This window comes from Gadus morhua, chromosome 7, assembly GCF_902167405.1.
Source record: "Gadus morhua chromosome 7, gadMor3.0, whole genome shotgun sequence".
NCBI classification, from domain to species: domain Eukaryota; kingdom Metazoa; phylum Chordata; class Actinopteri; order Gadiformes; family Gadidae; genus Gadus; species Gadus morhua.
In genome coordinates this window covers 12,240,241-12,253,423 of record NC_044054.1, presented here as the reverse complement: position 1 = coordinate 12,253,423, position 13,183 = coordinate 12,240,241, and the positions used below count along the sequence as shown (strand labels likewise).

At 44.0% G+C, this 13,183-nt stretch overlaps 1 protein-coding gene across 6 annotated transcripts in view; it reads right to left on the bottom strand.

Annotated features, from left to right (window-relative positions):
* LOC115547880 (connector enhancer of kinase suppressor of ras 2) overlaps positions 1-11,949 on the bottom strand; it is a 26,385-nt gene extending 14,436 nt beyond the window's left edge. For 3 of the 6 annotated variants that reach the window (XM_030362382.1, XM_030362387.1, XM_030362383.1), the window contains exons 1-6: positions 11,271-11,949; positions 7,621-7,784; positions 5,223-5,425; positions 4,050-4,155; positions 2,355-2,396; positions 2,135-2,254 (exon numbers count right to left, since the gene is read on the bottom strand). In XM_030362382.1, the coding sequence (XP_030218242.1) occupies positions 2,135-2,254; positions 2,355-2,396; positions 4,050-4,155; positions 5,223-5,425; positions 7,621-7,784; positions 11,271-11,334 (699 nt within the window). In that variant the 5' untranslated portion in view covers positions 11,335-11,949. The remainder of the gene's footprint in view (positions 1-2,134; positions 2,255-2,354; positions 2,397-4,049; positions 4,156-5,222; positions 5,426-7,620; positions 7,785-11,270) is intronic. The other 3 variants (XM_030362384.1, XM_030362388.1, XM_030362386.1) reach the window with 1 other exon arrangement.
* Between the last annotated feature and the right edge of the window lie 1,234 nt (positions 11,950-13,183).

The following is a 13,183-nucleotide window of genomic DNA, read 5'->3' as shown; positions in this document are numbered from 1 at the left end:
GATATATATGATACATATATTCATAATTATAAGAATAAAATATACATGAGTGTTTATTATTATATATTATTTTATGCTTTTCTGGGAAATTATTACTATGACTAAATGCATAGTTAAAGTTCAATAGATGGTGAAACTAATTCCTCAGTGGAGCTTTAGCCAAATCCAATGCAGGCATGAGAAGCCATCCTCACAGTCCTGGTGCAGAGAAGACCAGGGCTATATTAAATCAGGAGCAACATAGTGGACTTTAACTACATCCCCCCAGTAACAAACGGGATGACATTTTCGGCAATTAGAGGGAAGCTATTAGGGCCATGTTCAGCGACCCATCGCTCCACCTAACAGAACGACACTAAGAAAACAACTCTTACCTGCAAATAATCTCTCACTCACACATACAGAAACACAGACAGACACACACAAATACAGACACACACACACACACACACACACACACACACACACACACACATACACACAGACACAGACACACACAAATACAGACACACACGCACACACACACACATACAGACACAGATACACGCACACACACACACATAGACACAGACACAAACACACACACATACAGACACACAGATACAGACCCACACACATACACACAAATAGACACACACACACAGACACACACACACACACACACACACACACACACACACACACACACCCACACACACCCAAACAACAGACACAGACACACACACCCAAATCAGCCACATGCCAAGGGCCCGAGAGGAGGGTGATAGCTTTGTTTTGAGGCACCGCCCCGACCCAGGACACCGTTGAGGTTCTACTGAACGGCTGAGAGAGTTTCCACCGCCCCTACCCACATTAATAAGGGGGAGGGGCTTACTGTAGCCCCCGGCAACCTAGTCATGTAGAAGTGTAGGTCAGCACTAAGATGGAGGAGACGGTGGCCGGCTCCAGGCGATGTGCCCGCTCAAAGGGGACGTTTCTGCTCTGCCGTCCACCTCAATGTGTCCTGCATCCGGCCTCATGCATAAATGAACACCTTTTATCACTATTAATAACATGGCACATGAATAACTCCCATGTATCCTATAGCTATATTAAATAGTTGGCTCTGGTTCTGTATCTCTTCGTGAATCCATGAGTTCATGTAAACCTTGTTATGGGACACATGAAGACAGCTCCGTCGTGGACGGACCACACCACTCAGTGTAGTCTCTGGATCGTCCCTCAAAATGACACTCAAGCTATTTATGCTGTTTTCTTTAGTTGGTTCTCAGATACAAACAGGTTGAAGTCAAAGGAGTGTTGCAGCAGCTGAAGCTTTCTGTGCAGGAGGGAGGGCGACACAGAGACTGTGTCCATCCTGCAGGTAAAAGTGTCCTCGATGGATATTTATATATTGGTACTTTGCCTGCATCCCAGTTGTCACATAGAAATAGTCTAGGGATTTCAAGGATTCAATATCTGACACGGCTGCGTATCCATAAAAATAATAATAATCATCATAATGATAATAAAAATGCTTGTATTCATGCATCTGCACTGCAAGCATAAGCCCTTCCTTTGTGCTGGGTTTAAACCTCTTCCCCCTTTCATCCATCGGAGTGTCAACCCAGCCAAGGAAAGCCTGGAGAAAATTCTGCAGCATTCGCGGTCTAAGCTGAAGTCTGTGTGTCGGACGCGGGGAGGAACTCGTTTGTCGTGTCTCTCTGACTCGTTTTAGTTCACCATGTTGTAATGTCTCCTGGTCAGGCTATGGATCGTCACTCACCAGTTGATCTCAGCAAGCAGCGCCAGGTACTGACTTCACAAAGTATAATTTTATACAGTTTATTACTGTATACTGTATATACATACACGTCATCGATCATGTCTTGTATTGTTTGTCGTTATTAGGTCTCTCATGCTTTAGGGAGTTGCTCAATCTAAATAAAGATGAAATAAAATCAACTTTGATGTTCTAGGAGTGTTGGCACATTAACAGAGTGTGAAGTACCCGGCACAAATGATCCAAGAATTCTACTGAAGGATAGGAACACATCCTGTCCCACATAGAGCTGTGAGAGAGGTGTCTCTTTACATAAGCCCAAGGCCGGCAGCCAACCGGCCCACAGAGGGCCTGATTGACAGCGGGACATACCAATCCCTCCGTGGACTTGATGTTGGCCAGCTTCACCACCTCCAGGTGGGCCGCCTGCGACACCATGGGGTCCGACGACAGGGAGATGATGTTGTCACACACTCCCGAAAGGGTCTTGCACTACGGGGTAGGGGCGGAGTTCAGACAGGAGGTAGGACAACGATGAAACAGTTGAGAAATGAAGAAGAACGTTATGGGGGCGGGAGAGGGGTTAACTCACCACATGGAGGATTTTGTTTTCTGTCTCGTACACGGAGCAGTCCTGTAGAGACATGTAGCACAGGGAGGGGGGGGGGGTCAATTGGTGGGAATGTGTCAAAATACAGTTATTATTACTGCTTGGTTCTCATCGGTGTAGGTGGACAGGATGTGTGCTGCTGAGACAAAAACAGTTTGGCACCTGCCCCCCCCCCCCCCCCCCCTATACGCCTACACGTACCCGGCAGAAAGACAAACACCAGTGAGTCACCACCAGCATAGAAAACACAGAATCCTTTCCCACTCTCTCTCGCTTGCTATATCTGTCCATCCCGGCCTCAAACTGGTTGTTTTTTTTCCTACCGCTCCCTCCTACATGCCCCCCTCCTCCCGCGCCGACAACGCTTCAAACCGACCGTGACTCCCAGGCGAAGACACAACACACGACTTCCCTTTGGAAACGACGGATCGTCTTAATACCCGATAAATAGGCGAAGAAATAAAATAAGTCAGGTGTACAAAACCCTATATCTGAATAGAACGAGCTGTCGAACGTCGACGTTTCTTCCTCTCCAGCGTGTGTTTCTATGTTGCCAGCTTGCCTGTATACTTCAGAACTCCCTTTAAAGAAACACCCACTGCGTGAGTCGGGATGTTCGCCATGAGTCTAATTTTAGCCCGTAAACACAAGCAGTGGACGCACAACACATGTAGCCAGCGCCGATAGAAGCCTCATCAGGGGAGCCCAGCATAGAGCTCTGCGTAGCTCCGCCAAGGATGACTGCGCTCAAACACTCGCAGCCCACCTGGCCTGCCTCTGAGGATTAAGCAAAGCAAATGTTTGCTGCACACTTCATAATGAGCAGAGTGGGGAGAAGGGACTTTGAAGCCTCACAATTTGATTGCATCCATGTATTATGGGGATGGAAACTCGACATAGTGTCCGTCGCCTGTGGGAAGGCAGGAAGGGAAACGGAGAATTGAGAAATTATCTTCCCAAGATATTTGAGGAGCTTTTTTGTTGCAGTGGTCTGAGAGGGGAGATGTGTGCACTCACTTTGAGCAGTTAAAGAGGCAGATGCTCACACTCACACAAACACACTGTCACGCACACAGACACACACACGCACACACACACACACACACACACACACACACACACACACTCACACACACACACGCAACCACACACACACTCAAACACACACACACACACACACACACACACACACACACACACACACACACACACAAACACGCAACCACACACACACTCAAACACACACACACACACACACACACACACACACACACAAACACGCAACAACACACACACTCAAACACACACACACACACACACACACACACACACACACACACACACACACACACACACACACACACACACACACACACACACACAGACAGGCATGTTTGGCAAAACGGAAAACTCTTGTCAGCAGGCAAAAGGTGTTGATGTTTGGTGTTGTTTAAGTTTGTCGTGCATCATGCTGTGTTATCAATCTGTAAATATAGAGGAAGAATCCAAGCACGATAAAAACAGTGCGTGTAAAACTAAGAAGAAACCATGGAGACAAGTCATGGACCTCAGTAAAAGACCAGATTATATAACGCTCATTTGCATAGATTTGTGTTTTAAAATGGGGACGCAGTTGACTGAGAGGACCTGTGGCTTAGCGTGTGTGTGTTTGTTTACCTGTTGCACAATCGTAGTGAGCTCCAGACACAGCTGGATGACATTATTCCTCGTCAAGGAGTAGTCGGCCACCGCCGCAAACGGTGACCTGAAAAAGAAGTAGCACCTGGAATGAACCGTTAGATCATCCTTAATGCATGCCTGGGTCATTAGTCAACCGTATGCCTCAGGCCTGGTTCATCAAATGGTGTCAGCTAAACATCATTCACAGTCAGAGTGAACCCAATTTCCCTGGGATCAATATTATATTATCTTAATGACTTAGTATGCCATCTTCATCTTCCTCACAAACATGATGCTGCCGTGCACGTTCTGATCGCTAAATATCCAAGATGAATAGTAACATCAATCTTCAATGCAATGTGCAACCTCAAACCGAGTTCCTTAGTACACACTAGTCAAAACACACAGACACGCACGCGCGCACACACACACACACACACACACACACACACACACACACACACACACACACACACACACACACACAATTATTAATGTCAAACATTAAAAATGACTAGTAAGATTAATATTTACAGCAGAGTTTTGCTGAATAACATATCCGAAGCATTACGGTATCAAATATTGATTTATTAAACATTTATTGAATATTCACCAAAACAAACTGCATGATCAGCCAATATTATTTTAGCATCTAAGTGTATAGAAACTAGTGCTCTGTCCCTGTGAGGCAATGGATCTTTGAAAACTGTCTTTGAAAACTGCTGTTGATTCCTCTCATCTGGTCCCCCATCGCAGGGTGTTCACAGGTGGGAACTTTAATGGGAATTAGGACTTGGCTCCATTTCAGACATCGCAGCAGTAGTTCATTTTTTTTTTGTCTCCCCCGCCTCTCGGTGCACCCCTGGCACCGCCAAATGGAACGCCGCCATATTTAATGTTACAATTATACTGTTCTCTTTCGCCAGACTTGGGTGGAAAAGGTCGCAAGTATTTATTTTGTCATTCAGCGGGCGGTGTCACCGGAGTAACAATCAGAGTGAATTGAGACACAGTGATGGGAGTGAGGGCGCCTCGCTCAAAGGAGGCCGTCAGGGTAATGATGCACGGGAGGCGGGACCACTGGGTTGGTCCCAGTGGTCCCGCCTCCCGCTGCGTCCCACCGTGGGGGACGCCCCCGCGTGGGGGGCGGGTTCTTCCCGTGAGTCTCACCTGTCGAGCCACGCCAGCAGGCTCTTGGCGGCGGCGATGAGGTCCACCACGGAGGTGAGGAAGTCGTTGGGCAGCTTGTGGGTGGCGTGGCCGTCGTAGTGGCCGCTGCGGCGCCGGCTGGTGATGAAGTTCTGCAGGTTCTTGGCCGAGGCGTGCAGCTTGTGGGACAGGGTCTTCAGGTTCTCCGTCTCCAGCCCGTAGTTCTGGCGGAGGGGTTTGGAACGTTTGGTATTGGACAGGAAATAAATGTGTTTTTTGTTTGTTGGGTTCCCATAGTGAATAGCAGGCGGTGGGTGGGGGGTGAGAGAGAGGGGGGGGGGGGGGGGGGGGGGGGGCTTTTTGGCTTGTGAGTTAGACAACGTTCGACAGGGGAGTGGGGTTCACTGGAAATCTGTGTGGGGTGTGCGCGCGCGAGTGTATGTTTGTGTGTGTGTGTGTGTGTGTGTGTGTGTGTGTGTGTGTGTGTGTGTGTGTGTGTGTGTGTGTGTGTGTGTGTGTGTGCGAGCGAGTGTATGTTTGTGTGTGTGTGTGTGAAGGTGTGTGTGTGTGTGTGTGTGTGTGTGTGTGTGTGTGTGTGTGTGTGTGTGTGGGGTGTGCGCGAGCGAGTGTATGTTTGTGTGCGTGTGTTTGTGTGTGAGGCACAAACCTAATGATACATCCATTGCGCACACATACACATCCAATCCCATTTCCCCCCCCCCCCCCCCCCCCTTCACACACACACCTCTATCCCTTCCAGCTGTCACTCTGCATGTCAGGGGAGAGAGAGCGGCAAACAAGCCTACCCACAATGCCTTGCTGCACATGGCAGCAGGCCTTTGGGCCGTCTGTCATGTCGGCGTTTCTTGGGAGGGAATGTGGGGACGGAGAGGGCGGTGGGCGTGCGGGTGGGGGAGGGTGGGGCGGCCAGAGACTTAGAGCCGAATCCCAGTTACATAAGGGGCTTTGGCCGCCGGGCTCAAGCCAGAGCACCACGCAGCATCGGGAGACTTTAGACTGTGATAACATCTGTGACCCCCCCCCCCCCCCCCCCCCCCCCCCCACCGCCGTTTCATTCCCATTTGGACCTCTTCTCTGCCGCTCTCTCCGCTGTCTGGAAGCATCTCATCCACGCCCCAGTCAGCAAGCCCCAACTTCCCTCCAACCAGAACTTTGCTGTGAATGATGACTTATTCTAGCGCCTCGCCCGCCCACTCTTCCCCTGCGTTTGCTCACTCTGCTTATTGACTGCATCGCCTGGAGTCAGATCCCTGAGCGAGGAGGAGGGGTTGTGTGCCAGCGGCCCAAAAATTAATCTTTTAGGTGACACTTTAACTCCTGCACACTCAACACCATCCTCCATCAAAGGATCAATACGAAATATTATCGAGGAGATAGTGTGGTTTACATGATGGGAAGATATCAACAGCAAGCAATATGTAATATTAGGTCAAAACAACAAGTATGTTGTTTTGACAACATACTTGTTGTCAAAACAACAAGTCCGAAAGTGATATAACGTTAATAAGGAATAAAGAATAACATATTATGTGAATATAAAAACAATGAAAATAAGTACAACTATATTACGGTGCTACGTCTGCATCAATTTTGAAACAATACTTGTATTATAAGTAAAAACAATTATGATAATTCAAATATTGATAAACTGAGAATAATGATACATAGATAAATAGGAAAGTTGCTGCCTCAAGTTTATTCCAATCATAGGATGGAAGAGTACAGCTGTCATTTTGTAATGCAGTCCAACAACCGATTATTTTTTATAGACATTTGATAAAAATTGATAATTCATTGCTGAGCTTACTACTCCGTTTTTCATTTTGGATTGTATCCATATCAGTATGCAGGCCAATACACTGCTGTATCTACAACTCTCAGTAGGGATTTGAAATGCTTTGTGACTGCTGCCTTATTAAAGTTCACTTTAGAAGAAGCATTTCTACAAACCTCAGAAAGACCCAATTAATTTTGCAATCATAAGTAAGCTTGCAGAAGCCCGGTCAGAATCGGGTATTAGCTGATTCTGATTAATCTAAGTTTTCAATTATTCTATGAATTTTATTATCATGATGGCCTTTGAGTACTAATTAAGTCAAACTGGTTGCTAATGATGTTAATTTTGCCCATCCTCAACCAGTTATCTTCCTTTTCCTCCACGGCAGGGGGAGGTTACCTGATTTCAATTTATAGATCATTATGAACGCCTGCTTAACCTCCTCATGGATAAATCATCGTCATGGTTCTCAACATTCCCAACAACATTCCCAAGCAAGGTTAGATTCCAGGGATGCCTGTGCTTTGGGCCGGATGCATGTGGGCAGGTTTGAACCAACCAATCACAGCGAAGCAATGGGGAGGAGCAAGAAGAAGGATGCGGAGGCTGTGGGAGACTCACCAGGGCACAGAGCAGGTCCACAGCCTCTAGTATGAGCTCCTGGTGGCCGATCCGGGACACACCCAGGTCCTCCAGCTCCTGGTGGGTGATGCGGAGGAGCTGGTCGCCCCCCACCTTCTCCCGCTCAAAGGTCTGGGTGTACTGCTGCAAGCAGTCGTCCAGGCCTGAGGGACAGCAACAGAATAAGAAACCGTTTGGATCAATGAGTCATGAGGGGGGCTCGTTCAGATTCCCTCAGTGCCAAACACTTCAAATAACGAGTATTGTGGCGTTCTTCATTCAAGGCTCTTCATTCAACTTGCCTCTCTCTAAAAGGCTGAAAGTTCTTGGTCATAATAACTCAAACATTTATATTTGTTTGTTCTAGATTTATGTTTTTTTTAATGGTGTCCCATTTTAGGCCTATGGTCACTTACTAGGTAGTCACAGCGCAAACTGTAATTCATCAACTAAAGGGTAAATACAGGGAAACCAAATCCAGTTGAAATAGCATAACTAAGTACACTCAATATAATGTATTTTGAATGTAGACTTTATCCCTGCTAAGGATTGAATATGATGACTTGTAATATTAATATAATATGAGGGGGGCCCACAGTTTAAATCTTCACCCTCAAAGTTGCCCTAAAAGGTAACCTATACATTTTAATTTGTACTAAATGTCTGTACCAAGTCAGCACTATGAGTACAAACTTACCCCACTAGAATCCACTTCAGAATGGATTCATGAAGGGAGAGAGTGGTGGAGAACCTTGGTCACTTGGACCTCGCTCTACCAGATGACCTATTTCAGTCATGACTAAGCTGCTGGGGACGTTTTTAGCTTTAATTAAAAAGGTTGCACTCAAATCTATGAACACGAGATGAACAAAAGACCCACAACACAAAGGCTCTGCAGTTATATGTTCATGGCTCCTCAGTGGTGTTCTTCCTTTTTAACGAAAACAAGATGGTACCCAGACTACTTATAGATAGAGGTTATTTACACAGGGTTAAGCATTGGGGTGGACCTTAAGCTCATCAAGCATGCTGTTTGAGTTCAGCTGTCCTCTAAATGTGGGTTGTTCATGGTTCTTATCAAATGTTAAGGCTTTACTAATCTGTCTTTTTACCAAGTTAATTGAGACTCCTTGTGTCAATGAAGAATTCCCGCCGTAACCATAGAAACCCCAGCACAGGGTTTTGGCAGGGATTCCCCTCGACAACGGGACAAAACCAGCAAATAAGAACCAGGACAAGGGGGCAGGGTGCTTTTCAGAGCATTCTTAAACTAAGCAAGGGAAAGAATATCTTACTGAAGCCAAACCTTATTTATTAATCATATCTTTTACCTATAGAAATAAAATAACTTGGCTCTCTCAGCTCAAAGAAAAAAATTAAAAGCAACAATATTATACCTCAGTATTTCATAGAGAGAGAGGAACAATCATGCTGAGGAGGCACACTGCATTTATCCAACTCAACTGATACTTTTCAATGCTTTATTAATAATAGCAATAAAAATGGTCCTTAAAAGGGTCACATCTCCATCAACATATGAACTGTGCAAAGTAATCTCTCCATCCCAAATGGGGTCGCAATGAGACCCACGCACTCTAAGGAACTATAAACCGCTACATCCTCAGATTAGATAACATGTTTTTTATTTGAAAGTGCACTGTAGCACTAGCACTGTAAACATGTATTTTCCAAAGTGGTAGTGCCCTGTTGACCGATCGAAAAACAGATTGAAGAATTCATCATAATATACTTATAATTGCAATCTTGTACGAACAGATGTCTAAACACTTCTCACAACATTATTCATACCATATTGACTTTCTGTTATTTTTACACCAAAAAAAATATCCAGGTGCCCAACAAATAAAAACACATATGCATGCATGTTAATTTATATTAGGAAATAGAAACCATGGACGTTTGGAATGGCTAGGGAATCGGAATCTTGGTGGAAATGGATTTTTGGAATAGGTTCGAGAATTTAATTCTGGGTTTAGGTCATTTAGGTTATGATGCCTGGTGACATATGCAAATAAAGCGGAAGCAAGCATCCTGTATGATCGAAGAATGATGCAAGGGGAGAGGAATGAACGTGAGACCAGATTCAAAACCCCTTCAGCACCTCTTTGTGTGTGTGCGTCTCAGTGCCTTTCTATCCATCACGTTAAATGACCGTCACTGAGCTGTGGGGACGGATTGTCTCTGCTCCACTTATCACACGAGGGCCACGAAGAAGCTCCTAGTGATGTCACAACATGGCCTCTCATCCAGCCACCAATCCTGTGCCTCCTGCGTCGGGGATGCATACAGTCAGCCCACATACATATTTGTAAAAACCCAGATGATGTTGAACACGATTTCTACAGTCAGTGCTTCCTGATGTGTGTGTGTATACATCCGACCGTACATCACACACTCCAGCTGCACTCACACATGGCCGGCAAATGAACTGTCAAGTGCAACGTGATCAAATATGTAAACCTGGTTGCAAACCAACTCCTACTTATTGGCCTCTGATCTTTGTGTATGTATGTAGACAACATGTTCGCTAATGGATTATTAATGGAAGGTTCTGAGGTAACATCAATACATATCAACACATATAGGCCTAATGCCTTATGACAGTCAGTGGTACCCTATTCTGTCAGTGGAGGATATTATTATGGATCACCAATGCAAAATACTAGGAATAAATACATAAGTTGAAAAACTGCAAGCACAAAACCCTGTGTTCCAAAAATGATTAATCAACGTCAAAGTTTGACGTTTTAGTGCGGCTATCATTTATCTTAGGTCATCTTCGAGCTCTGGTTGTTTGCTGGCCAGAACTTTAAAATAAACATGATATCCTGTATGTTTCATCCTATATATGGCCGGGCTTTAAACCTTTCCTTCAACAATATAGGCCTATCTGTATCAAGAGTCTGTAATTGGGATATCATACACAATCTAGCCAGATTGTGAACAGAAAAGTAGAGCTCAACAGAAATGTGTGTTGTGTTGTGTGTCAATTTAGGCTTAATATTAAGCCTAAATTAAGTTTAAGATAAGTATCATAACAGTTGTTTGACATATTTTGCTTCAGTGCATAAAATATTAAATGTTTGCAGCTGGTAGTTATAATTCTGATAAAGTTGTGTTCGTACACAAGTTGTTTAGATTATTGTATTATCATATAATTTTCATGTAAACTGCTTTCAAAGCCCTGTCGTTGCGTAAGTCAGATCACAAAACCCTGGAAGTTAATATATTTAAGAAAGCCAGTGTAGTGGCGATTTGTCCAGTATACTCGTTTTGAATGAAGAGCTTAATGGAGTGGCGTTATATGTTTATCTTAGATTTTATGAAAATGCGTATGATATGAAATCTGCAGCAACACAAGGGCAAGATAATAACTGGATGATGGAACGTAGTTTTTCTGGTTCACAAATGCCTACATCTTAAATGCAGGAGAACATGTCGATTGACTTAAAACTGAAAGGTTTACCAAAATTTTGAAAGGCGCAATTAACCAAAAACGTACATCCTTTCAGGGAACACAAAAGGGAGAATCAGCAGGTGCAAACGCGTTCGCCTCAAAAGTGTTGATTCTAATGATACACAAAACACTTCAAATTAAAGAACATTTAGTGATATTTGGTATATCCTACCTTTCATCCAGTCCACCACTTGACTCGAGCTCCACTTGCTTACAGGTTCCATGACCAGTGCCATTGCAGAAGTTTCCCCCCCCCCCCCCCCCCCCTCTCTGACAAAAGAAGACCCCCAAAAAACCCAACTCGCAGTAAATACTGGTGTGCAGTGTGTACTGTGTTTACAAGCAATCAGTTAGCACCATAGGATCCAAAAATGCCGTTTTGGGGGAGCTTGAAACGAGCCACACGGACCTCTGCACATTCCTCTGCTCTTGTGTGTCTTCTGAAAGGGCTCCTTTATTCTTTATTTGTCATTCCCGTCAGACTCGGAGATGTTGGAAGTGGTGTGCCACTACTGCTCCCCTATTCATCAACAGGACCGTGCGCGGCGGCGGAGGAGGACTCACAGTCTGCTGCCTCTCGCTGGCGTCTGGGAAGCTTTGATTCGCTGCTCCCCAAAAGACAGACACGAGCTCCAGCCTACGGATAACTGCGAAGCCAACCCGTGCTTAGCAGTTTTGCACGATTTGGTGTTTCTGAACGTTTTCCTCGCAGCAACCCCCTTGGTTCCTCTCTTTTGTTCCCCTCGCCTTGTTGCCCTTTGTATCTGCTCACGCTGCCATCACACAAAGCGCAGTGGAGTGGAAACGATGGTGGAGTAGTAGGGATGGAGCACACACGCACCACAACACCAACTCTGATCTGGAGCCATACACCCAAAACACTGTTTAATACACAGATGTGTTAAAGAAGCAGGTTTAGTTAGCCATAGTATAGATTATGTATTTTTTATTTGGATGAAAATTAACAACTGAAGTAGCCTACAATAGTTGCAATTATTGTTCAATATTTTTCACGGAGATCATGTTGTTAATTGTGTTAATTTTGTGTGAATTATGGTGGGACCTACGCAATCCACAATAGGCCTACTGTTTTATTAAATGTAATTATGTTTTTATACAGTGTAAAGAACACCTTCCTCCAGGACATGAACGAGGCCAATGAAATAAAATGAATCTAAAAGACAGCTTTAATATTCTGACCTCGTTTGTTAAATTGTACTTTATGTGTAAATAAATAATAATGGAAATAAATATGCTTTATAATATTAAGTAGCCTACCTTAATTGTATTGTAAAGCTTTAAAATTAAGTTGTTCTTTCTTAATTTCACCATATTCTTCAATATTAACAGATTTTATATATATATATATATATATATATATATATATATATATATATATATATATATATATATATATATATATATATATATATATATATATATATATATATATATATTATATATATGTAAGGGATAATGTATAGAACCCCTGTCATTATTGGTAAAATAAGCCCCGAAACGGGGCGGGGGGGGGGGGGATATTTCCGATAATTGTAAGGCTAATGACACTCCCCTTTAATTAGCAACCGAAGACGCTGGGGTTGACAAGTTACCGAACCACTTGCGGAGTGATACGAAAGACGGCAAAAAATCCACTTTCCTTGACAGCGATCATTATATGCTTAGCAACGGTGAAATATACATGGTCCTATTAGAGAAGGAAATATATAATCAAATATAATTTGTAGTTGAAGCTTTGAAATATTTTGGAAAATGTACCATGGTCTGCAAAACAATGTGCGTGTTTTCTCATATCAGTAGTCACGTTTCCATCTAAAAGGTGATGCGAATCTTTAGAAAGTTTGCAAAAAAGAAATTTGAATTAGGTGCGTTTCCATCAAGTGGTTGGAGCGAGAAACTACACACATTTCAGGGCTTGTCGTATCCTTTTGATAACAGCCTCTCTTAGGTCCTGATATATAGTGGAATTGCGTTGTTTTCCATCTAAAATAGCTGTAATGTTTTTTTCTTCTTCGATGAGAGCAAGGAAAAGTTGTACCTCTTCAGCGGTCCACACGTATTATT